At 44.6% G+C, this 27334-nt stretch overlaps 1 protein-coding gene across 1 annotated transcript in view; it reads left to right on the forward strand.

Moving 5' to 3' along the window:
• The window catches only part of LOC144762223 (cysteine-rich secretory protein 2-like), a 119068-nt gene that overhangs the window by 26388 nt on the left and 65346 nt on the right, over positions 1-27334 (forward strand). Inside the window, exons 4-5 of the mRNA XM_078647371.1 lie at positions 7735-7880; positions 18137-18222. Of these exons, the coding sequence (XP_078503497.1) occupies positions 7735-7880; positions 18137-18222 (232 nt within the window). The remainder of the gene's footprint in view (positions 1-7734; positions 7881-18136; positions 18223-27334) is intronic.

The following is a 27334-nucleotide window of genomic DNA, read 5'->3' on the forward strand; positions in this document are numbered from 1 at the left end:
CTTACAATATAATGACTGTAACACAGAAAATAGTTAATGTAGCATACAACCAGTAACTACTGGTAAAGGGAAAATACCTCCTACGCCACCCTAAACACTGTAGGGAAATCACGCAGGGAACTAGGACCTTATCATCAGGACCTATGGAAAGAAAACCTATCACCTAAGAAAGTCACATTTAGCAAAGGGAAGGAAACCTAAAATAATCACCTAAGCAAGTCACACAAAGGGAAATAAACCATAAACAATTACCTAAGCAGGTCACTTTTAGCAAAGGTAAAACAAACATTCCTCTAAGCAGGTCACTTTTAGCAAAGGGGAATAAAACATAAAGAATCACCTAAGCAGGTCACTTTTAGCAAAGGTAATAACAAACATTCCTCTAAGCAGGTCACTTTTAGCAAAGGGGAATAAAACATAAAGAATCACCTAAGCAGGTCACTTTTAGCAAAGGTAATAACGAACAATTGCACATGAAACATTAAAACACATTCAGAGGTGCAGGTAGAATATTTGCGCAGGAATCACATAAGCAGTAAATCATAAATTGCGCAGTGTGCACGTAGCACCACACTAGAACTGTCCCACAGGCCAACTGGCCTCGAAAGGGGCTGGAATGCCCTGAGTCTCAATGTCAGGGGAGGCTGCGCAGGCAGCCAGAACACAAAGCCTAAACGTAGCAACTGTCCACTAAGTGCTGGACAGTTGTAAATAGGGCTGGGCAACGTTGGAGCCTCGTGGGCTCAAGAACACTGGTGGGGAGACACAGCGTGGGAGCCTCGGGGCTCTAACCAATTAGCTGGCTGTGTCCCCCTAGAGCCTCTCTGGCTCGCAAAACAAATGTGGCACCGTGGAGCTCAGCGCTCTAAATAATAACTGGCACCCAAGCCTCTCTCAGGGCTCAAGGAACAATGGGTGGGCACAAGAGCCTCTCAGGGCTCGAACACAGGAATGGGCACTCGAGCCTCTCTGGGCTCGCAGACAACGAACTCTGCCTCACTAGGCAGGGGGGGTCCCTCACGGGGGACCCTGGCACAACTGGAGAGCCACTCGGGGCTCAAAGAACAAATGGCCCCCAGGAGCCTCGGGGCTCCTCACCACTGGTGGGGGCTTGGATGGAGTTCCTCACGGGGGACTCCGAGCAAGGGCAACAGCAGAATGCCCAGAAGAGCCTCACTCGGCTCTTCCACGAAGAAAGGCAGTGCACGTCGGAGCGGCCCTCTCCCAACGGGGCCGCTCGCAGACCAACAAAGAACCCGCCCCCGCACTCACTGGAACTCCACTGGTGCAGCGGGAGACGGGAAACACGGCCGGCTTCTCTCCTCCTGGGCGGCGCGGGCTCCTCGGTCACAAAGGAGCCCCGCCTGCACCTTTCGCGGCCGGGCTCCGCTTTCCTCGGGAAACCTCGCTTCCTGGTTCTCTCTCTCCTCCCCCGGTGACGCGGCGGGAGGCTCGGCCGGCTGGGCCAATCCCAGCGCGGCCTGGCAATGACGCGAGCGGCTGCTTCCACTCGGCCCGGGCTGCGGCGGTGATTCCACGGGCAATGCCGGGTGGGCACCGGCTTCCAATAACAATGAGAATGGGGCAATGCCGGGTGGGCACCGGCCTCAAATTAAAATATAAAGCGAGGTGGGCACTCGCTATGCCGAAAATCGGCAATAAAGCGGGCAAACGCCGGGTGGGCACCGGCTGCACAAAATAGAGCGCTCGAAGCGCTAGAAGGGAAATAAAGCGCTATCAAGCGCCAAGGGCTCAAAATAAAGCACTCCTTAGCGCTAAGGGCAAAAGGAAAAACGCTCCACAGCGCTGGCAGGCAAATAAGCGCTCCCAAGCGCTAGGCAGTAAAGATAAAGCTCTCCCAAGCGCTAAGAGCAAAAGCAAAGGCTCCAGCAGGGTCTGGAGGTAGGCAGGGGGGCAAGGCAGGGCCAGAGCCAGCACACTGGGTCTCCAGGCAGGGAGACAAGCCAAGTGGCGGTCCTCCTGACCCCAGCAGCAGCAACAGCCCCCTCTGGCAAGGATCCAAAAGTAGAACCAATTGTAAGGTGACACAGCCCCTTCTTATACTGTAAATTCCTTTGTCTCAGGGTGCAGGGTGGGGGGAAACCAGTTGCAGCTGGCTTGGGAGTACCCTTGATGGCCCAACCACCCCTTTCATTCACTGGGGAGGCTTGGGTCGTTAGACAAACCGCAGTGGGGCGGAGCCAGCATTGTGTGGGGAAAAACCCAGCCCATCCAGGACCCAGGTGCACTCCTCCCACACATCACTCATGCTGATCTCACACTCACCACCGGGCAGACCCATCCAGACTTCCTGGAGCCTGGCATGCCAGCCAGCTCCAGCCAATCACCCTCCAGCATCCTCACTGCACACATACATCAATGTCCAGAAGTAGCACTTCCCTTCTAGACACATACAAGCCGCACATACCATTGCACAGCATTCATTCTCACGAGTTCATACATACCAAACTCGAGCCTGCACTCCCCACACATCAGGAACTAACATGGACACACACATTCTCCATGCATTCCTATGGGAGGGCAGGCCAGCCATACTACACGCACGCACTTTACTCTGGGACACAGGGAAAAAGTGCGCCAAGACCCAAAAATCACTAACACTGGGTCACAAATAAAAGCAAAAAGTTTAGGGGTGAACCTGCCCTAAGGCCCAAGTCCAACAATACCTGTTCCTAAAAGTTATAAACATATTGTTCTGGTTAATATTACAGTAACTCTATTGAGCTTTTGCATCGCTGGCTGAGAATTACAACTTCCTGCTGCATTTGCAAAGAGCATATTGAATCTAATGAAACCATCAGACTTTGCTTTGGAGCCATTTCTTTAAAATGTTAATCTAAGAATATTACACATCAAACGTTTAGCTCATAGTCTGAGCTGCCATCAAATCTATAGCAGATATGTGCCGGGGGAAAAATGATATATATATTATTATTTATTTACGCAGTTTTAAACAGCGGAAACTTGACCCGAAGGTATCAGGTATCAGAACGCTTTACACAAGCACCAGTTGCGTTTCATGAGTACACATTCATTAGGTTTTGCCTTAGCCATGCGTACGAAGTACGCATGCGCTAGCAAAACCTCTTGATTCCTATCTGGGGTGATGACCCGCCTCTGCCTATCATTGGCTAGCTCCATAAATGGAGGCTAGCCATTGGGAGGCAGAGGCTGTCAATCGCGTTTTCTCTCGAAAACGCGATTCGGGGGCGTTTCTCGGGCTTTTTTTAAGCCCCGCCCCTTTGTTCCGGGCCGCGCTGCCATTGGCTGCCGGCCCGGGACACCCCCGTGACGTCATTCCCGGGCCGCGCTGTGATTGGCTGCCGGCCGGGACACCCCCGTGACGTCAGCCAATCACAGCGCGGCCGGGACTTGACTTGTTTCATTTTGCCTCTTTTATTTCCTTCCAGGTTAACAGCATCGTTGCGATGGAGACTCGGTAGAAGCGGAGTGGAAGGATCGGGCGTACAGGAGGCAAAAGCAGCTGTCGGAGCACGGTGGGGTAGACGCTTCTGCGGGAGCAGTACGACGAAAAGTCCCTGTGGGGGGAAGACTCTTATTTTCTCTCCTCTGCAGGGCAATTTTGGCACTGCTATCTTGGGGTCCGGCGGACGGAAGAGGTCGGGCGAGGAGTTCCTGGCGCGCCCTGAGAGATTTGAACTAAAGGTGGTTTGCCGAGGTTTCCAGGCTTGCCCATCGGAGTTTCGGCCATCGTCGGAATTGGGGCATTTTTGTGTTCGCAGGATGAGCGCCACGCTCTGTACCGAAGGGTGAGTGTTGGGGTGCCCTTGGTGTCACTATTGAACGGGGATTGTCGCAGTGTGAGCATGGCTCTGCATGGCAGGAGGCTGCCGAAATAGCTTAGATGGGAGAGCGTTAGTCGGTAGATGGAAAGGTCCCGGGTTCGATCCCGGTTTTCGGCAGCGTTATTACATTGACTGTAGCGTTAAATCAACCATTACGTATGGCCTAAACAACAATAAATATCTCCCGGCAGAGTGATAGTGGAATTTGTGTCGTCACAGCTGCTGTAAAGAATTACAGTGTCGGTAGTCATGCGGGAGGTAGCGGGCGACCTCGGTCACGCTATTAAAGTGAACTCACAGAATGGTTTGAACTGCACAGGGCCAGTGTGGAGCTGCATTTATTTTGATCCCAACACGGGCATGTTTGTCACTGCGCGTGGAACAGATAGTTAATGGCGCGTCCAGTCGACGGCTCCCTGGTGATGTCAAAGTTTTTCTATTCTTTCACCCCTCGCGTGCGCGCGCTCCCCTAGTGGTAATGGGCTACTGACGCGTCCTGCGGAGTTTAAGCAGGTGGCGGGGGAGCGCGGAAGAGATGCGGGGTGGCCGTTCCAATTACCGTCAATAAAAAAATCAAAGAGGATGCATGAGTCTTCATTTTGTTGGAGCCGTAATGAGTGCGCGTTCGAGGACAGCGCATAATCTCTTTGGGGCAGAACTACTACCTTTCACCTGCGCCATTGCTTTGGTGTACATAGCTGGTTGCCCACCCCCTTTCCCCGGGTGGGACGCTTCCATGTCTTTCCCCTCTGGTGCGGGAGACATTACTAAAGGTTGCTTCCTCGCAGAGTGCGAGAAGGGACCGAACTGACCCTGCTTGCTGGAAAACATAATAGGATAGTGTATTTTAGTGGAAAATTAATCCGCCTTAATGTAATGGTTGTAATAATCCTGTGTGGCTAATAGTTTATTCAATGTTTGGCTAGTCAATTGCCAATTGGAATTCAGATCAGGTCAAGTAGTTCGTCTCCTCCCAGTACGGGGGGGGGGGGGCAGACGCAGCAGCTAAACTGATGGTTTCAACTTAGACTTGGCTTGTAACTCCTTGCTCCACACTTACGGGAGCGCATGTGAGTCCGGGCGAATCGTTTATCTCTGTGCATCAAATTGCAAATTTCTGTAACGATTAAGGATATTTCATAGTTTGTGAAAAACTGCCTAAAAGGAATCATGCTACATGTGAGCCAGGGGCATCAGTGCTCAGCACCAACACTTAATTATCAAACACCAGGCTGCCAGTGGTGGCAATGTTTGTCTAATTTAGCGACACGCGGAACAACAGCTGTTAATTGATTCAATATAGATTGAAACACACACACCACCCTGGGCGTTTCTGGGGAGCTGGGAATAGTTAAGCACGAGTGCAATGAGTAGTGGATGTGTTAGCACTGCCACTCCCAGCACTAGCAGGGGCGATGGGTGGGCCTAACTGTAGGGGCCGCCATGTACTGTACTGTTGGATCTAACATGCTTTACCCGGTTGAATGCCCCTGTCCCTCCCATCCTTGTTTTGCAATTTCGAGGCACACAATATTCGAGTGAGTGTGCTGCAGTCTGCTATGCTCCCATTGTAATTCAAATGTCCTCTGTAAAGTGCTGTCACCCCTGGCAGCTAGGACTGCACTCTACCCAATAGCCAAAATAAACCTTTGATTGGGAGAGAAAAAGCAAGGTGTGGAAGTGAGAGGACCACTAGAATGCAGGTCCAACAACGAAGGGCACAACAACTGCATTCGGCTGGGCGACAGGTGCTCTTGTGATCACGGATGATAGCTGAACCCACAATTCCTTGCTCGTTCCTAAAACGTGAGAACTACCCAGATTTCTCTACTTCTTTATTGCATAATTTATGCAGCACTTTATTTCTGGACAGGTTTTTGTTTAGACTTAAGCAGGGTGCTCCCTCGGTTAGGGACAGAGTTATATATCTCCAAGGGCGTTAACGAGGAGAGCAAATCTAGTGTGCCACTGATGTTGAATGTGATCTATACGTGTAGTTGCTCTCCACCTAAACTTGAGAACTTCCCAGAGTTCTCTGCTTCTTTATTGCATTATTTAAGCAGCACTTTATTTCTGTACGGGTTTTGTTTAGAGTTAAACTGGGTGCTCCCTTGGGTAGCAAAAAAAAAACAAAAACAAAGCTGTAATGTTGTACCGGGAGGGGTAAAAGGCTTGGGCTATTCTTACAGCTTGGCATGGATAGCACTGTGCTAATCCTACGCTTTAAGACTTTGCTGCTGAATTGGCAAAAGACTGTGTCCCTTTAGATCTCATATCCTATGTCTAAAGACTTTGATAGATCAGCAGACATGGGAAGTGATGTTATGGATTGCAACATCATGTCTGATTAAACTATGCTGGGTTTCACAACGCGAGATGACGTCAGACTCTGCGGTACCAACAGAAGCGAATAGCAGACATGAGGGGAAATAGTTCGCGCTCTGCAAAACCGGGGGTGGTGCGGGAGATTATTTGTGGATTTCAGGCATGTGGGGATTGCATTTCGTGTGTTTGCGCTTTTACGGTGAGATTATAGTGGAAAACAAGCAGCAAACCGCATTTTTAACTTCCTCTGGGATTCTAAATTAATTCAGCAGCAACTGAAACACGATTCGGCCGTTTTTTTCCTCATACATGACACCAGGGCTGGCTTTAGGGTGGTACGACCGGTGTTGGGGCGCTGTGTTTAGCAATAACTTACAATTTGAAAAGCAACTGCTGCAGAGTTCCTTGTGCCTCCAGCTTTCAGGCAGTAATAAAGATGTCAAGATAACTGTTGTGATTGTTACTGCTAGAGAGTGAGATGCGGTTTGTCTAGTGGCAGTTTTGACTTGTCATGAAGCAGATCAGAGGGTTAATATGCCTGCTGCAAAGAACAGATCTGTATATTTTATGTGGATAGCAGAGTGGCTTAGTAAAGCCTGCCTTTACCAGCCCTTTAAAACAAACTGTATGTGAGAGGGACTAAGGAGAGATATGGGACCCTTTTTTTTAAATATATTTATAGGAGCTCTGTGTGGGGAGGGCTCTGTGTGGGGGGCTCTCTGTGGGTGTGTGTGTGTGGCATTTGCGAGAGATTAAGCTATTGGCATTGTAAATGACAATGCCATTTATTTATCTGTTTTTAAAACCAACACATAAATAAAAATGTTGTCATTTACAATGCCAATAGCTCTAACTTTTGCAAAGGCGAAACCGTTGCATTGTAAATGCTTGTTTTTTGTTAGGCAGGGGAGATTAAGTGATTTGCCCAGAATCACAGGATGTTGTGCATCCCTGCTGAGACTCGAACCTGGTTCCCCAGGTCGGACGCCCCAGCCGTTAGGCCACCTCCTGTTCTTAAACTCGAATATTAGTAACACAGAAATATGGTGAGTCACTTCTTTCCTAATCCCTTAGTAAATAGTACATATAGATTGTTTCACAGGAAAATCTTTCTGGGAAACAGCCGATACTTCAGAATAATATACAAGCAATATGTACTTATTGGTTGTGTACCAGAAGTCCGGTTAACATGCTTTAAAAGGAAATGTACTTGTTAATTTACAATTGAAAAATCAATTGAATTTACACCCATGGGTTTGGTTTTATATAAACGATGCATGCATCTTCAAGTGTGATCGGCTAAATTAAGGGTTGGTATCTAAAATGTTGTGCTTTGTAATTTAAACAGGGTAGTAAAATACATGGCAGTCCTATTATGCAGAATTGTAACTTGTCATGTTTGTGTACGTTTTACTCATTTACATTCTGTTGCTGGCATATGGTCGCGTGGTTCAGATTGCGAGTTTAAGATACTGCATGCTTCTGACTTTGTTGTTCAGGCTTTTTCCCGCAAATTTGTAGTATTACATATTCTTACACCATTCATACAATTAAGTAATTTAATATGCTTTGCATTTTTTAGCAACTGTTTGTGGTGAAACTTTGCACAAAACAAGGACTCCCATCTCATGGAGAGAAGTAATTACCAAGTGGTACCAACAAGAGGAAAATTTTATATATGGTTCTGGGGAACGATTCCCTAATGCACAATATGGACTTTATACTCAGGTATGACAGCTCCACTCGATTATCGTATCGATTACACCTGTGTGACTTTTAGTCTTAACCTTCCTTCTACCTGCTTTGTGAAGATGTTCTAGAAATGTTCCCAAGTTCATGAAAGCTATGGAGGAAGAGACGTTTTGAAAAAGTTATACGGAAAATATTTTGTAGTGTTCACAAGAATCCGCCAAGTTCTGTAGTTCATTCACATGGTGATTTATTGATGCACCATATTCACAATAATATGCCACTTCCCTGCATTTCTCCCTGTGCTGGTGCTAAATTCAGCTGCCTAGCACCAACATGGGCACTCTTGCACCATAGTGAAAGGGTGTCTGTGTTGTAGGAATGATTTTTTATGTGCAGGAAGGTGCTCCATCCTGCACATAAACAATCCAGAATGGCGATTTGCAACTCCTATGTGTGCTGCATTGTACAGCACACATAGAAGTTGCAAATGGTCATTTTTTTTAATGATTGTTTATATGCAGGAAGGGACACCTTCCTGCACATAAACAATACTTTATGGCAATTTGCTGGTTCTAAATGTGCTGCACAATGCAGCACACATAAAAATAGCGTAAGCGAGGAGAAAGAAAGCATTTCTTCTTCTTTCGCCTTGTTAAGACCATGTTGTCCCTTGTCTTATTTTTGGCACTTCTTCCTATTTACGTCACCCTTATAAATAGGGGGCAGTATCAAAATCAATGGCTGTTGTGGCAGAACGCCCTCCGCAAACCCATTGCCCACCCCTTTCAAGCTAAGTCTTGCATGAAAGGGGGCCTTGTTTACAGGCCGGCGTTAAGCCACGTTAAGTGACTTAACGCTGCCTTGTAAACAGGAGAAGCCCCTATCGCCACAGGTACATAGCAAAAAGTGACGTTCCTGTGGTGATAGGGGATTCTAAATATTCCCCTAGGTCTTTCATTTTGCAATAAAGGTTACCTGTTGTCAAAGGTCTGAAGAATCCACAAACCTTAGGGCATATTTACAAGAAAGTGGAGAAGCACAACTTAACTCCAAAATGATTAATGTTGCATTTCATCACTTTGGAAACGCAGGGATACGCCACATTTACACTAATACAGCACTTCCCTGTGTTTCTCCCTGCACTGGTGCTAAATTCAGCTGCCTAGCGTCAATGCAGGCACCCTTGCACAACAGCGCAAGGGTGCCTGCATTGAGGGAATAATTGTTTATGTGCAGGAAGGTGTCCCTTCTATAGAAGTTGCAATTCATAATTTTTTTTAAGATTGCCAATTTCATGGCAATTTACTGTTTCTATGTGTGATGCCCATTCAGGCACCCATATAACAGCAAAACAAGGAGAAATAAAGCATTTCTCCTCTTTTCTCCATGTTAAGACCAGATTTTCCCAGTCTAAATTTTGTTGCTGCCTCCTATTCACACCACCCTTGTAAATAGGGGGCAGCTTCAAAATCAATGGGTGTTGCGGTACAACGCCCACCACAACACCAATTGCCCCCTTTCACTCTAAGTCTAGCATGAATGGGTGCCATATTTACAAATATTGTAAAAAGAAGGTAACCAGGTATAGATTCAGGCGCACAACAGCTAGTACAGGCAAAGTAATCCCATAAATATTACAGTTACATATAAGTGCTTCCAAAGGGGAGGAATAGGTTACCCATCTATCCCACAAGACCCAAAGAAGACTCTGGGTACAACAAAAATCATAAAGAATTCCCCCTGAGCACTCCACAATAATTGTTATTTAGATTACACAATTTCGTTGTAACGTAGAACTCAAAGTACAATCGTTAAGGTCATCCCAATAATTCTTATTGTCCTATATATATCCGAGCAGGACTGATATTTCGCTACTACGATACCCACTGAATTGAGATACTTTTGGGATTTGATTTTGTGTGGACCTTTTATAAAAAACAGGAAAAAAAGAGAGAAAGAAAAAGATGAAAAAAGCAATATCAGAACGTGAAGCACAGTACAAGGAACACGCGTTGGCTGCAAAGAAAAATTCAATTGGGAAATAACCAATAAATATCGTTTGGACTAATTTTCAGAACTGAACATTTGAGCCCCGGTGTTTTTTACTACTGGAAATTGATATCATAAATCGAGTGGATAACGAACTCGATAATAAGGACAATAAGAATTATTGGGATGACCTTAATGATTGTTCTAGATTACAACGAAATTGTGTACTCTAAATAACAATTATTGTGGAGGGCTCAGGGGGAATTCTTTGTGCCATATTTACAAGGCGGCATTAAGCCACGTTAAGTGGCTTAACACTGCCTTGTAAATAAGGCAAAGCCCCTTTTGCCACAGGAACGTTGCAAAAAGGGACATTCCTTTGGCGATAGGGGCTTGTAAAAATGCCCCCATCTCCTTCAGTAAGTAGTAAAATTAGCACAACTTCGCCTGCAGGCAAATACACATCCACAGCTCTAATGTTGACGTGTTTTCTATTTTGAGTACACCAATGCATTTTACCATTTTAAAGGCTGTTTGTCTTTTGTAAGGTTAGATATTTATTGATGACCTAATCTAAAAGAATCCCGAGTAAGTCTTAGAAGGTCAATATCCTAATGAGACTATTTACACAATGATATACAAAATATGTGTGTGTCAGACAGAGGAAATCAGTAACTTAGGTCTTCATAGTATAGTCTCTGCACAACCTCTGCAAAACATGGACAGTTTTTACCATTGGCACTAGCGTCTCAAATGGCACATTAAAGGGACCAATATGGCAAGCAGTTGACTATCTTTGTCAAAATAACATTCATTAACTAACACTCTTGATACACCAGTGCAGTGGAGCCGAAGAGTCCATACTTGTACGGGATGCAACCCATGGAAACCTGCCCTTAACTATCAGGGATTTTAATATCACATACAGTCCTGTGATACTCACACTCAGAGACTGTCTACAAACTGCAGTACCCTTTGGGGTAATTGGCAGAGGGGTTGAAGGATACAAATGATCCATTGAGTGCTCCAGACATTTGTGGTTTGGGAAGAGAGCACTTTAGATCAGTGTGAAGCCCTCTGCCACGGTCAGGCTGGAGACATAGGCAGCTCTGAACTAAAAGTACTAAAAAAACTAAAAGAGCAGCTGAATAGGAGCTCTAGTGAAGAGCTCCGGGGCTAGGGATATATGGAATAAATCCCCGAATAACCCTTAGTGCGACCCAGAACCGACCGGAACTATTGCCGATGGGACAGAGCAAATAAAAAAGTGGAAAAGAAGACAGGAGACGCAAGACGCAGGAGATAATTCCGTACCTGGTCAGTAACAAGGCTGCCTCCCCTCATCGGACTCCTTGGACGGCGGACCCCACAGCATGGACACTTGGTCGTAGGGCGGACGTGGAGGACCCACAGCGACACAAGGGAGCCATCGGATATCACCCTGGGCTGCGCGGGTCTGGGGACTCGGAGGATTCCATTTTAATCATAATGTATCCAACCTGAGGCGCCTGTGTCTCTTTATACCAGATCTACGAAATGACCATACACACTAACACACACTATAATGTTTTACAAATTAATGGCTAAAACGTCAGTATAGTGACTCTGAAACAGTGTCCTAGAAGCAAAACATTATAGTGTGTGTTAGTGTGTATGGTCATTTCGTAGATCTGGTATAAAGAGGCACAGACGCCTCAGGTTGGATACATTATGATTAAAATGATATCCTCAAGCTCAGGGACTTTTCTCTTTTAAAAACGTATCCACCCTGTCCCATATCGGTTCAGAGGGTACCTCCCTTTTTGTGTTTTGACTCGGAGGATTCGTCGGCTGCATCTCCGGTGACTGCGGACAAGGACCGGTCATTGCAGAGAGGAGGAGCTGAGCAGCTTCGGCGAACGACGGGCAAAGTACGGGCATCCTCACCCCACGGCGCTGCCCCCCAACCCCCCTCCCTTAGTATACGCAAGGGAGAAACAACGCGGGACTGTGGAAATGAGAGGAGACTGAGAAAGCGGCGCACCTGACCCTAAAATGGCGGCCGCATAAGACACTCATGCTATCTCCTCGGTACAGCCTACAATTACCAGCAGAGAATCATCTTAGCATAAACACTGGAAGGGGACTGACCATACCGAAACCGAGAGCAAACCCAGACCCCGATCGGAAAGGGAAAGGGTCCATCCACCTAGGCAGCCGCCAATTGCCAGCAAAGAACACCAATCCAAGGGCATAGACACTGAAAGAGGACTGGCGACATACCAAGATAGGGAAGGGAGCCATCCTAGACCCCTAACTGACGAGTAAAAGAGAAAATGGACTAACTACAGGAGTGGAAAGAGAGAAATTCCCCTCCCCCACAGAAGATCAACAGAAACAGAAACGGCTGACATCTTGTAACGGCTAGCTCTACACCAAACTACTCATAAGACAATAAGGGATAGTTAATTTAATTCCTGTGGTATGGTACCACAATTACAAATGTATAATTAGAGTAAATCACCCTACAGAGAAAACTATACCTACCACGAAACATTAGTACTGGATCTATTTCAAATTCTTTATTTACCACTATACACTAGTAGGGGATCAATTCAGAACAAAACAGACAAAAAGCCATCATAAGATTTACAACGGGAAGCGAAAATGGATGAAAGATATCGAGCGACGACTGGCTCCAATGCACAGAGTATAAAATATCCCTCTACTTTATCCAAAAATGCTGCCAAAAAGTTCAAACATAACACCCTGAGAAAAAACCCGGACATACTGTTCGCTGACCCATATTTTGATAGCGTTAAAGGCACCATAATGAATGACCTGATATTCTACACAAATAAAACAGCTAAATGGCGCAATGCCCTCACAAAAATGCTGTTCATAAAAGCTATGAAAAACATCCCTCATGGCACAAAAATAATGACCTCACCATCAAAAAGATGAAATGCAGAATTATGCATTACTATATATAAAACTGGAATAGTGCTGATACAAGCAGCCAACAGGGAACTTGAGAAATTTGACAAGATTTTCCAAATAGTAAAAGAAACTCTGGAGGGACCAAGATACCAACTACACACGACCCCACCTGATGTCACTCCCGAAAACAACGATACTACCACCAGAGACGCCAATCGAACTGGGGGCCATAACAATCAAACCTCTAGCTCTGGAGATATAACTGAAATTGAGATGGCAATTCCAGAGAACGAGACAGAAAGGACAGAGAGGTCTACTAATCTTGCAAACTAGAGCAGGACCAGGTCCAAAGGGAAGAGCTGATGCCGCCCCCTTTCGATGCGAATTTACTTGAAGAGGGTACCTCAGCTCCAAGCGAGTCACTCTATGACGGTAACCGGGAAATGAACAAGGTACAGGATATCTACCTTCCTCTGCCTCTCTCGAATACGATACTAGAGTCTTATAGATCCTCATCCACAAATACATTCCTAGCATCACACAACATAGATAACACTCGTGACATCTCTAATAGAATCGGAAGTGACAACCAAACTAAGGATACTAATGAAAGAACTGTGGCAATGAGAACAGATCAATTACGGAGAAGAGCAAAATGCAAAACCCGGAGAGACAGGTCAATCTTCCCTAAGAAATCACCCCGAAACCAGAAAGAAATTAAGGAGCTCCAGAAACTAGTAGGCAACCTGGCACAAGACTCGATGAAAATTTCACAAGCAATTGAAAAAATTTGGGAGATGACCATAAGCACGCACTCCAAGGTCTCGCATATCTAGAATCTAGTACTCTCTGCACAAAGAAAGAATCACGAGATGGCCTTGCCCCTAAAAAACAGGCTTAACAGACCAGACAGGATAAATCCATTGTCAAATGAAGAAACCCTTGCCTTACTCCGAACCTATGAACAACCGGCCCGGGGGAGAGAGGAGAGAATCAAAACAGTACCAATTGACTCTAATAGAACTTCCAGAAAGAATGACAGGAAAGCAATCCACCTCAACTTACAACATATCCAGTTAACAGCAACCGAATCCGAAAATGGGAACCTCATTAACTCAGAGAAACCCTTGAATTGCCTTCTACTTAATTGTCGTTCGGCAACCAAACATGCATCAGACATAGCAGCCCTCATCATCAACAAGGAAATTGACCTGGCAATTCTCACGGAAACCTGGCTAAGTGAATCATCATCTCCTACCATTGATCTCTTAGTACCACCTCAATATAACATTGTGAGATTAGATAGACTAAGAAAAGTAAGAGGAGGTATAGCCTGCATTCATCGATCAGAGATAGAGGTTAACCAAATCCAAGCCGACCCCCTAGAATCTTGTGAATACCTTGGTCTTAATATAAGATCATCAAGTAATCAAAGATGCAACCTGCATGCGTTTTACCACCCACCAGGAAATATCGTAAAGTTCACAGAGCAACTAATAGAGATCATAACGGCCAACTCTAACTCCGATGCCAACAACATATTCCTAGGAGACTTTAACTTATACTGGGACGACGGCAATGACAAACTGGTTAACTCGCTTAAAGATTTCCTCGCTGAGCTAAACCTCACACAAGCATGCACCCAATCTACACACTCGCAAGGAGCGACCTTAGACTGGATTATTTCAAGAAACAAAGAGACATCAATCCTCGCTATAGATCCGTGTGATTGGTCTGATCATCACGCCATAACATTCACGATACCCACAGTGAAAAAGGGTAGGACTGTGCAACCCCTCAAGTTCAAAAAATCGATCCGAGATACAAAAGAGGCGAATATTGAGCTATTGGTTGAAAGCTGCGAGAGAGACCTAAAGCCACCTAACAACATGCAGAATGTAAATGAGCTGACTGATCACTACATAACCTCAATCGGAAATATCGTCAATGACACCATGCCACTAAAACTGAAAAGAGTCACAGAGAAGCCAAAAAATCCTTGGTTTAGTGGGTCACTGAATGAAGACAGGCGCAAACTGAGAATGGCCGAAAGCAAATGGAGACAACACCCTTCCTCCACAGAGCTGAAAGCCCTCAGAAAAATCAGAAACCAATATAACAAAAAGATGATCAATTCCAAAAAAGAATTTATAAGAGCAGAACTTGACAACGCCAAAAACAGACCACGAAAACTCTTCGAGATCTTAAAGCAACAATCAAATAAACTAGCCAAATCGGTTCAAGAGAACTCAAAAACTCCCTTAAGCTGCGAGGAATTCTCCACATTTTTCACGGAGAAGACCAAATCGCTAGAGGTAGAGCTCACAAGCGCCGCGGCTAACCTTCCGACCCAACCTTTGCCTACGAGCGAGGCCTTCATGACAACAGAGTGTATTAAGACAAAAAATAAAGCAAATTGGGACACATTTGAATTATATGACCAGGACAAGATCGCCAAAACGCTATCGGAAATCAGACCGAACAACCACTATCATGACCCTTTACCTGCAAAGTGTGTAAGAGAAATCAGCCACATTGTGGTTCCAATCTGGACCAAAATAATAAACGCTTCACTTGCACAAGGGATCCTCCCTGACTGCCTAAAAACAGGTCAAGTAGTGCCAATAATCAAAAAACCGACAGCAGATGCAACAGATCCGAATAACTATCGACCAGTGACCAACATCCCTTTACTGGCCAAACTAATTGAGAAATGCGTGCAGAGCCAACTGAGTCAACACATCACCAAGTTCTCCTTACTAGACGAATGCCAATCAGGATTCAGAGCAGGGCATAGCACGGAAACAGCGATCCTGCATATTGTCGATGACGCGCTACAAGCCCTAGACCAAAATCAAGCATGCCTACTGATTCTCCTAGACCTGTCATCGGCATTCGACACGGTAAATCACGAAGCACTATTGACCAGGCTACAGGACAGGATGGGATTGTCCGGAAATGTGCTGAAATGGTTCAATTCTTTCCTACGGAACAGAACACAATGATTCCTGGTTAACCAAGCAATCTCACCCCCTTGCCCTAACGCAATTGGGGTCCCGCAAGGTTCAACGCTATCCCCAGATCTATTCAACTTGTATTTCGAACCTCTTACAGATATTCTTCGAAAATCACGCATATCCTATCACATGTATGCAGACGACACGCAAATATACTTAAAGATCGCCTCCCTTGATGACATTGATCTAATGAATGAGACACTAAAGATGGCTTTGCAATGGTTAACTACTAATCATCTGAAACTAAATGCCCATAAAACAGAATTCTTGCTAATTTCACCTCCAAGGAGCCACTCTGAAGTAAAGGAATGGACCAAATTGGTGACTGCGCTAAATTGCACCCCAACCCTAGTCAACTCAGCTAAATCACTAGGAATCACGTTAGATGAGAACCTTGACATGAAAGCCCACATTAATTCAATGGCTAAAAGTGCCCGCTTCCACTTGAACTACTTAAGAAAATTAAAACCATTCATCTCAGAGGCGGATCTAAAACTGGCTATACAATCCTTAGTTATCTCTAGGATCGAATATGGTTGCTCCACATTAGCTGGCCTACCTAAAACATCCACAGCACCACTAAAAGCTTGTCTCAACGCAGCGGCAAGACTCATCACTGGATCTAGGAAATTTGATCATATATCTCCTCACCTGAAAGCACTAAACTGACTACCTTATGAGGCCAGAATTCAAATGAAGATAGCATGTATTACCCACAAAGAGGTTCACTATAACACGCCAAGATACCTAGCCAAGAAAATTAAGCTATCGGGAGGTAACAGACCAACTAGAAGCGCCAAGGAGCTGCTGTTGCGGCCAGCCATTTTCCGAAAGAAAAAGACTTATGACCGAGCGTTCTCTGGAGCTGCCACCAGAGTCTGGAACTCACTCCCTCCAAGCATTAGGAAGATTCAAAATATTCAAACGGGAATTGAAGAGCCTTATGATGAGTAAATACCCTGCATAGGAAAGCCGACGGACCGCTGGTATGAATATTTACGTCAGCAGAAGGGTGGTCCTCGTCATGAATATTATGAAGAATAATCATTGACAAGTGACTGACTCCACGCACAAGCCGCGGCTGTATCCTTATCGCTACCTCATGTCTATGTGAACTTATAACTGTTTTTCATAGCCAAAACTATATAACCTCTTGCTCACCTTGTTTGTCTATATGGACCGTGACATAAGCTAAGCCTTACTCACCTCTTAATGCTATTTGCACATGCGTTAGGAATATATATATTTAGTCACCCCCTCATAGCCATATTTTCTTCTACCTCATATCTGTTTGTTTTTATAATTGATATTATATTGTCAATCTGTAACCTACCTCGATGTTAAGCCCTCTGATACCCATGGGTCTTGTTCGCGCTATACAAAACACTATAATAAATAAATAAATAAATAAATAAACTAGATATTTCCGTTTGAATAATTATTTATTAGGTTAATTACTTATGTATTTGTTTTAATTTATTTTCTCATTTATTTTTAAGAATTACAACACAAGTACCTGCAAAAAAATTCCACACGAAATGAACTTTCAAGTTGCACATGGAGGTTTGGGGGTAACCAGATGGTTAAGGTTGCCTGAATACAGGTTGTAAGTTGGTACATATACACAAAAGACGGAGGAGAGGTAGGTTGAGGTAGAGCCATTGAAGGCGAGGAAAACCAGTATATGTGCCTAATTTAGCCAGCAAATGTAACGACTTATGAAGATTATAGAGGGCGGTTGTGGAAAAGTTATGTAGAGTGTAGTGAGGAGAGAAAGAGTAAAGTGGGAGATCTGCTAAAGGTGAGGACAAGTTTGGAAATTACAAGTTTGACTTCTCAGCATTGAGGTTTAGATTATTCGGAATAAGTTAGTGCACATTTGGCTTCAAACAAAATGAAGCAGCTGTATGAGATAAAGTGCACCTGGATGCAACAGCAATACAAATGCTCAGATGGACATAATGTAGCAACTGTACTATGCAAGCAGGGGTAAACAAGGAGACCATACAACGTGTGTGTGTCTAGATACATATAGGGGAGGAATAGGACTGACAGAGTTCTCCGCTATAAAGTCTGCCACCTACACATGCTTGAGGTTGTTAAAAGCACGTTGTGGTATGTTATGTGACCTCTGGATCAGACTTTGCAAACGATTTGAATAGGTAATTTTTTTGCATCTTTTTCAAATGTGCAACTATTTCTATTGGGCAAATCTATTTTTTGTGCGAGACAGCACAGTTAGAAACACGTTCTTTTGTCAAAGACCCTCATTCAAGCTTTGTTTCATTGATCCATAAATCATATGCAGGATGTAATGCACGTTTAAAATGGTATTACAATTTAGTGTCTGTTTTTTCTAAATTGCAGCTTGTTTGGGCCTTATCTTATCAGGTTGGATGCAAAGTGGCGTTGTGCAACATAGACTACACGTATTCTTGCAATTTCTGTCCTGGGTAAGTGTTGCTAAAATACAATGGTGACCCTATAACGTAAATTTATTATTAGTAAACAGGTACCTATAAAACTTTAGTTAATGGTATAATTTCTGAATTACATGATTATTTTCGGACATACATTCTGATGTGTTGATGTCTCTATCAATACAGTAAGTAAATAGTGTGGGTAAATATTTGTGAGAATACTGGCACTTAATGTGCGGAAGTGCATATTGAGACTGTGGGGCATATGTACAAGCTCCTATAGTCACTTTTTGCGATGTTCCCAACGCGATAAGGGCCTTGCCTTATGAACGTGGCTTAACGCTGCCTTGTACATAAGGCACCCTTTCACGCTATGTTTAGCATGAACGGGGCGTGCAATGGTTGTTGTGGTGGGCGTACCACTGCAACACCCATTGTATTTGACTCTACCTCCTATGTGCAAGGGTGGCGTACATAGGAGGCAGAGCCAAAATTAAGACCAGGAAAAACTTGGGCATAAGTTGGCGGAACGAGGAGAAATGCATTATTGACCCCAGTTTTTGCTTTCTCCATGTGTGCTGCCTTGTGCAGCACACATGGAAAAAGCAAAATGCAATGGTTTGTTTATGTACAGCACGGTGCCCCTTCCTGTACATAAACAACCGTTTTAAAAATGCCATTTTATAACTTTCATGTGTGCTGCATGAAGCAGCAGATATGCAAGTTACAAAATGGCATTTTAGGATTGTTTATGTGCAGGAAGGGACACCTTCCTACACATAACCAATCCTCCCCTGCACGCAGACACCCATGCACTCTGGTGCAAGAGTGCCTGCGTTGGCGCTAAGTTGCCAAACCTAGCGCCATCGCAGGGGGAAATGCAAGGCTGCACCGCATGCTTGTAAATATAGTGCAGCGTGTCGTTAAGCCCAGGAGGTTAACGACACTCCCCGCCACTTCATTGTACATATCCCCCTAAATGTGATTTAATGGTCTGATAACCTCCTTAACCACAAGGGTTTTGAACAGGTGGATGCAAATAATACACAGGGTGATTGGAAATGTACAAGCATACACAATCTATACATAAAGGTTTTGAAGATGCCTTTATTCTGTTGTTTATAACCCAATGGATTATATTGAATGGAACGTTTAAGGTCCCACTTTTTACCCAATATTCTGCCTGTATAAGATGCTTTTTACAATGGGATTTAGTTTTATATGTTCCTTATTTATATTTTGAGCGAAATAATACCAATGGTATTATGATTAAATAAATGCCTGCACAAATACACAATCAAGAATTGTAAAGTGCAGTGTCATCACTACGTCCAATTCCATGGTTGGATGCGAACAATCAGAACACGTTCCCAGAAGAGAAGCACTGATAACCTGTAATCCTTGTTTCAGATTTTTGTGTGCCACCTTCTATCAAAAGAGCAAACATGCTTCCTAGCGGGTGTATTTATAAAGTGGAGGTCCATCATATCAGTTCAGAATAGGCCAGGTGTCCAGGTAACAGACCCCAACACCTGCCCTTGACATTTTCTACACTAGAGGTAGGAGTGGCTATTTTCCGGATTCGTTAGGCTGTGCTGGGTACGTGTTTGGGAATTTTAAAGAGCTGAATAACCTTTGCAGGATATCCATAGGTATGCGTGAGCATAAAAACCCCGAAATCTGAAGAGTGAGTGAAATAGGTCATACACATTTTACTTGATGATGTAAGCTTTGCAAGTTTACAAAAGACTGCCAGAGAGACTATGCATTGACTTTTTATCCAAGGTAACCGCATATATGCCCTCCTTTGAATGGAATAGGTGAGTGTTTGATTCATGGAAAGTGCACATTCAACGGCAGATTGATAAAGTACTTATCCACTGGGAAAGCCATTGATTCCACAAGTATGTCCAATTACGGCCGGTACACCTTTTGTTTTCTGCAGTTTTGTGAAAGTTGGTGGCAACAGCTGTTTTGCCCTGAGTTAACACTGAATGCATGCCCGGAGTTAAGGTGCAAAAGATCGTTCACTTCTTAGGTTCCATGATATATGGGATAAAGTAGCACCTGCTGTACATTTTAAGGATATTGCGAGTCACTCAGGAGTCCCATGACCACACAGAGGAGTGAGACTCAAGACTGAGATCCTTTATAAGGTTATGGAACTTTGAGATGTACATGTGCAAGCGGGGAGTACTTTATTTGTTATTACACATGGTCACACCACCAGTCTCCCACAAGCCATTTATACTCTTGGAAATTAGCTCTTTCATATTAAAGAAAGAGCATTTTTGCAAACTCGAAGAGTAAAAATAGAATCTCTAGTGCAAAATTAGAAATATAAAAAATGCTGTTAAATATTTGTTGTGAAAATAACTTAGAATCAGTTTAATACAATCATTTGTTTTTGTAAAAGGCATTTGAGTGGTTACGCCATATCTTTATCATCAGCCTCGGGATGTATCATAAGTCTCCGATTACAAAGAAATTAGAGACTGTTTTTTAATACTAGGATAACAGAATTACATACATTGTGTAAGGACCCCATGCTGTACATTATATGGACATTGCAAGTCAGCGAGGAGATCCATAACCGTATAGAGGAACAAGGCAAAAGGCTGAGTTCCTTTATACGGTTATGAACCTCCTAGTTGACTTGCAATATCATTATAATGTACACCAGTGGGTCCTTTATCACATATAATACATTGCCACACCATCACCTTTCCCTCAAACTACTTACAACCTTGGTGTGTAGCTCTTTAATATGGAAGAGTGATCATATTTGCAAATATAAAGAATAAAAATTAAACCACTAATGCAAAGTTAAACAGTCCTGTTAGATATTTGTTGCGAACAGATATTAGAAACAGTTTATTGCAAGAAAGGTTTTAAAAAAATAATAAAAGTTGCAGTAGCTCCGAAAGTGAAATTACATGCAGAAAGGTTCTAGCTTTTCTCTATCTTAGGAGTGCAAAAATAAGCATGTTCTCTCTGCTTGTGTTTGTAAGCTAGAAAAATAGAACAGAAGAAAGAAAAGTAATGTTCCATTTTCTTTGCTCTAAATAGTTGATTCACTTATGCTCTGTGACTTGACCTGCCTTTCACCGCTTCTGGCTCTTCCAGCAGGCATTGTAATGTTAGAACTTGAAGGTAATAACTTATAATAGTTTAGTTCTTACATCTGGGTGCATCACAAGTCGCCGATAATAAAGAAATTAGAGACTGGCATTCATACAGGGATTACAGAATCCCATGTATCATAAAAAAATTAGAGACTGCCCTTTATGCAGGGGCTACATAATCCCATGTATTATATACTTATAATATACAATAGACAGTATAAGTCGAGGACCTAGTTAACCTAACATATGGTCATTTCTTTTTTAGTAGTTTTTTATGCAGTGCTACTTGTCTCTTTTCACTTAGTTCAGAACACTTGATGGAGAAGGAGGGGGGTTAGGATGGATGATTAACTGTAATAAAATGTGGAGACCGATTGTTAAGAGATCAAGTTGCATAGTGGAACATCAATCATGGAAACCTGCATGTATTTTACCTACTTTGCAATACATCTCATTTGCTCTTGTCTGGTAAGTACGTTCCTAGTGATGGGGTATAGATTTACCTAGTTGACTACCTCTGTACAGCTGTATGAAGTTAAACAGTACTTTAGCTGGGGGGCAGCCAAAGAGAATTTTCAGGGATCCATTGGTCTGAAACATTGCAACTGTTAATGCTTTTCATGATAAAACAACAGAAGACCATTGATTACATTGATTACAGTAAAAGTTATTACATGAACAATTGGAGCACATTTAGGCATCACAACTTCCCTTTAAAGAAGATTGTGGGTTGGCGACAATGCAGTAGAAAATTCCAAGAGTCCCCCTTATCTTAGGAAGAAAAAGAAATGAACTGGAATGTCTTTGGATATATTTGGAGAAAAGTGGCTCGTTGTCAAGTTGTTTGCATTTACTGAAGTGTGGTAGCATTTCATCACTTTTTGCAGAACATTTTAAACCAACTGTACATGAGGATATACCTCAGTGGGTGGTTACATGGAATCTTTAAATTATTGCTAATGATGTGCTGAATTTAGACAAAAGAATGTGATAGTACTGTTAAGAATACAATACACATATCTAATATTATACATTATTCAGTTAGGACTAGAAGAATGAGTGATCGGACTGGGCAATTTTAAATTAAGGAGGTCAGTGTATATAGGACTGACTGACTGACGGACTGACTGAAATATTTATAAAGCGCTTGAATGCCGCGGCGTCTTGGCGCTATAGTACAGAGAAAACGGTGAGGGCAGGTTTTAATGCAGAGAGAAAAGCCAAGTTTTTAGTGCCTTTCTAAAGCACATTTTGGATTTTTGGGAACGCAGTGCGGGGGGGCAGAGAGTTCCATGATCTGGAGGCTTGGTAGGAAATACGATTTTCCACCCCATCGAGCTCTCCTTATTCTTGGTTGACATACTAAGTCTTGGTTGGCTGATCTCAAAGTGCGTGCTGGCAAGTACCGAGGAAGGAGTTTGGTAAGATCATCAGGTCCCTTGCCATACAAGGACTTGTAGACCAGGCAGAGGGCTTTGAACTGTATTCTGCGCCTAATTGGCAGCCAGTGAAGTTCACGGATGGCTTTAGAGGTTGGATGACGGCGTGGTAGGTTCAGCAGGACCCTGGCAGCGGCATTTTGGATAGCTGGCAGTTTGGTCAGCTGCTTTTCTCCTGTGCCCAGGTAGAGTGAATTGCAATAGTCCACTCGGGACATTACCAAGGCACCCATCACCGTCTTTTTTAATGTTGACGGGATGTATGGTAAGACTTTTCTGAGAACCTTGATGGTATAAAAACAGGTGGAAGTCAACTGATTAATTTGCGCCTTACAGGAGAGGTCTTCATCTAGCATGAAGCCAAGATTCCTAACCTTGTCTGCAGGATCCGGGCATGAGCCCGCCTCAGGAGGCCACCAAAGGTCGCTCCAAACGGAAGGTTTTTGTCCGAACTCAATTATCTCGGTCTTGTCCGTGTTTAATTTTAGAAAATTACCACTCATCCAATTTTTTACACAAATGAGCATGTCTTGAAACGTTCTGCTGTTGCTTCAATTGACTGGGATACTGTCACTACAATTTGAGTGTCGTCGGCGTACAACACTAATTGTAGGCCATGAGATTGAATTAGGGCGGCCAAAGGAGTGACATACAAGTTAAACAATGTAGGTGATAATGCCGAGCCCTGGGGGACCCCACCTGGGAGGGAGAATTCATCAGATTGAAAGCCTTCCCAGTCCACCTGCTGAAGTTGAGAATCCAAAAAAGATGTTAAAAGGGTCAGAGCAGTGCCAGCAAAGCCTAAGGCTCTCAATCTGCTTAGCAGGGCCGGATGATTAACGGTGTCGAACGCCGCTGTAAGGTCCAATAAAATCAGGGCCGTTCTGCCACCCTCATCCATTGTTCTTCGTATGTTTTCCGTTGCCATGATCAAGGCGGACTCTGTTGAGTGACAAGGTTGAAATCCATGTTGTGAAGGATCTAATAGCTTATTAGAGTCTACATATCTCATCATTTCTTTATTCATAGCTTTCTCCAGAATCTTGGCTGGTAGGGGCAGGCAGGATATAGGCCGATAATGCTTGAGTTCGGTAGGGTCCAACGTGTCCTTCTTAAGGATGGGGCGGATACAAGCTTTCTTCCAACTGGTGGGGAATTCACCTGAGATGATATCCTTGTTTAACAGGGGAGTTAGGACAGCTGACACAATCTCTGGAATCGTGTGCAGTACATGCGGTGGGCAGGGATCTAACGGGGAGCCTGATTTCATCTGTGTGATTAGGTCCATCACCTGCGTCTCCTCTAATAGAGGGAAGCAGGAGAAGCTGGGATGAGACAGCATGGCGGTCGTACTGTTGTCGGTAAATGAGTCTGCTGCTGAGCTACTAAGGTCATCATATACTGCCTAAACCTTCTGTTGAAAGAAGGTAGCAATACTTGTCACCATGTTCTGGTTGGGACTAAAGACAGTATCACGGGGACTCACAGTTAACCAGGTTGGTTGTAAGTATGGTTCTAAATGCTGGTAAATGAGTATAGCTCTGATGTTGAGAGTGGTGATGGTTGCAGTTCAGGGAGTTGAATTTAAGCAGGGTTATTTGTGGACTTTTGGGCCATCAGTCTACAAAGGTTAGCACAGTGCAGGGGTCAGTGGTGATATATATTTTTTTTGATTTTTAAAAACTTAATGGACAAATTCAATACAGTCAAAATACACTTTTGCATCAGATCAAAGCATCGTACACAGTAGATTAAAAGCCGAATATCATGGATGTAATGACAACACCATCATGCAAGAATGTGATTTTGTGAGGCACTGCTATGGTACCATAGTCAACACATTGCAAAGGAGGTGGGGACATCACTTTAGGAATAGGAGTACACACAAACCGAAGGTGAAACAGGGGGTTAGAGGGAGTCAGTCGCTGACCAGCACGGCGGCCGCGGGGGACTCAGATCCAGGTGGGAGGCATGTTTAGACATAATGGTTGGTTGGAAACGGCAACAAGCAGGATGCCATACAATCGGCATGGCGTTGGAGAGTTGAAGCAGTCTGGACCAGGCCCAGCGCATGGTCTCGATTGTATCCACCTCGGCATGCAGGCGACTCACCGGGGCAAACAGGGCAGTAGTCAGCGGCAAGGGAGATGCGATGTCCGCCTCCACTTTGACATGTGGTTGATAAGGAGAGGGGTGAATCCAGAAATGTTGAAAGCTGGCCTGGGCACTTAAGGCATAAAGCTTAAAATTAGGAGAGCCCATACCTCCTACCGACATGGGGAGAGTAAGGATATAGTACGCGATCCTGGGCTGCTAGCTAGCCCAGACAAGAGAGATGATCAAAGGGCGCATTTTACGAAAGAAATGGGTGGTGACGAGGATAGGGATATTTAAAAAAAGGTAGAGAAATATCGGGAGGACCACCATCTTCCCAATGGCTATGCGGCCAGCATAGGGCAGCCGGAGATGGTTCCAATACGGTATTTTAGACTCCAGCCAGTCTACCGCACGCCCAAAGTTGGCCCTCCAGAGGTCGTCCAAGTCTCTACTCAACCAAATACCTAGGTAGCGGGTGGGGCCAGAGGCCCAAACGAAGGGAAAATCCGGCATAAATGGTTTGGTGGCATCCGTGAGAGTGAACAACACTGACTTGCGCCAGTTAACCTGTATGCCGGACAATCCATCGAATCGTATTATCTCACGCACACGAGGGCTGGGATTATCTTGGGGTGGCGAATATACAATGTAACGTCATCAGCATACATGGAGACCAGGAGGGAGCGGGCTGAAAAACTCATATCCCTCTGAATATGGTGTTGCCGGAGTCTAGCCGCGAGAGGCTCCAGCGCAATGACGAAGAGCAGAGTTGACAGTGGCCATCCCTGCCGAGAATCAAAATAGCATCCGATACCTGACCGTTGATTCGGAGATGAGCAGAAGAGCAAGTGTAGAGAAGAGATATCTTTCGTATTAACATATTGCTAAAGCTAAGGCGTGGTAAAAGAAAGAATAGAAAGGGCCATTCAAGCGTATCGAACGCCTTAGTGGTGTCGAGTAGAGCGGCCACAGCAGGGAGATCGGGATTGAGTTGATGAAGAACCGAAAAAATAGTCCTGAGGTTATGCGAGGTGGCCTGGCCAGGGATGAAACCAGACTAGTCAGAGAGAGCAATAAGGAGCATGAGGAGAAGGAGGCGAGAGGCCAACAATTTTGCAAAAATGTTGTTGTGAAAATTAATGAGGGAGAGGGGGCAATAGGAATCACGGCAGTCAGCTGGTTTGTCCGGCTTGAGCATTAACGTTAACCTCGCCTCGCGGAGGGACTGCGGGTAGAGGCCACTATCAAAAGAATTGTTGTACATGGCAGCCAGGTGTGGTTCCATGAGTGATGCAAAATGCTTATAGAAGGAGGCAAGAAGACCATCCACACCGGGGGCCTTATCACTAGGTAAGCTGTTAATAGCCGCAAGTATCTCTTCCCTGGTGAAGGGCTCTTCTAAGAATTGATAATGATAATCTTCCAACCAGACCAATGCGATGGTTTTGAAATATTTCTCAAAGGCATTACGCAGGGGGAGGAGCCAGCGGAGTAAAGTTGTGAGTAGTAGTCCATAAAATGAGCAATGATTTCCACAGGAGAGGTGGTTCTAGTAGGGCCACCATCCTGGAGAGCTGTAATGTATGTGGCAGTACAAAAGGGGGTGGTGATGGACGGAGCATCTGAACCAATCAAACACTCACACCCAGTCAAAAGATCTTGGTTTAATCCATCACCGTTCTTTAGCCCACTCTGCCACCCCAGTTCAGACACGGCTATATGCAAATCAGTCTGACCCTGTGCCTCATGGGAAAAATCCAGCCCGAACTGCCAAGCTATGCCTTCCCTGGACTGGAAACAAGCTTCCGAGGACCGGTTTCTGGCATTACAGCCGTCTTCAGCCCGGCTTGCTTGAATCCAGTGGCAAAGTGAGCAAGGGACTCACGTCTGAGCATACCCTGCCACACTTATGGCGGCCAAAAGCAGTACAAAAGGGGGTGGTGATGGACGGAGCATCTGAACCAATCAAACACTCACACCCAGTCAAAAGATCTGGGTTTAATCCATCACCGTTCTTTAGCCCACTCTGCCACCCCAGTTCAGACATGGCTATATGCAAATCAGTCTGACCCTGTGCCTCATGGGAACAGTCCAGCCCGAACTGCCAAGCCATGCCTTCCCTGGACCGGAAACAAGCTTCCGAGGACCAGTTTCTGGCATTACAGCCGTCTTCAGCCCGGCTTGCTTGAATCCAGTAGCAAAGTGAGCAAGGGACTCACGTCTGAGCATACCCTGCCACACTTATGGTGGCCAAAAGCAGTACAAAAGGGGGTGGTGATGGACGGAGCATCTGAACCAATCAAACACTCACACCCAGTCAAAAGATCTGGGTTTAATCCATCACCGTTCTTTAGCCCACTCTGCCACCCCAGTTCAGACATGGCTATATGCAAATCAGTCTGACCCTGTGCCTCATGGGAACAGTCCAGCCTGAACTGCCAAGCCATGCCTTCCCTGGACCGGAAACAAGCTTCCGAGGACCGG

The sequence above is a fragment of the Lissotriton helveticus genome, chromosome 6, assembly GCF_964261635.1.
Source record: "Lissotriton helveticus chromosome 6, aLisHel1.1, whole genome shotgun sequence".
NCBI classification, from domain to species: Eukaryota; Metazoa; Chordata; class Amphibia; order Caudata; family Salamandridae; genus Lissotriton; species Lissotriton helveticus.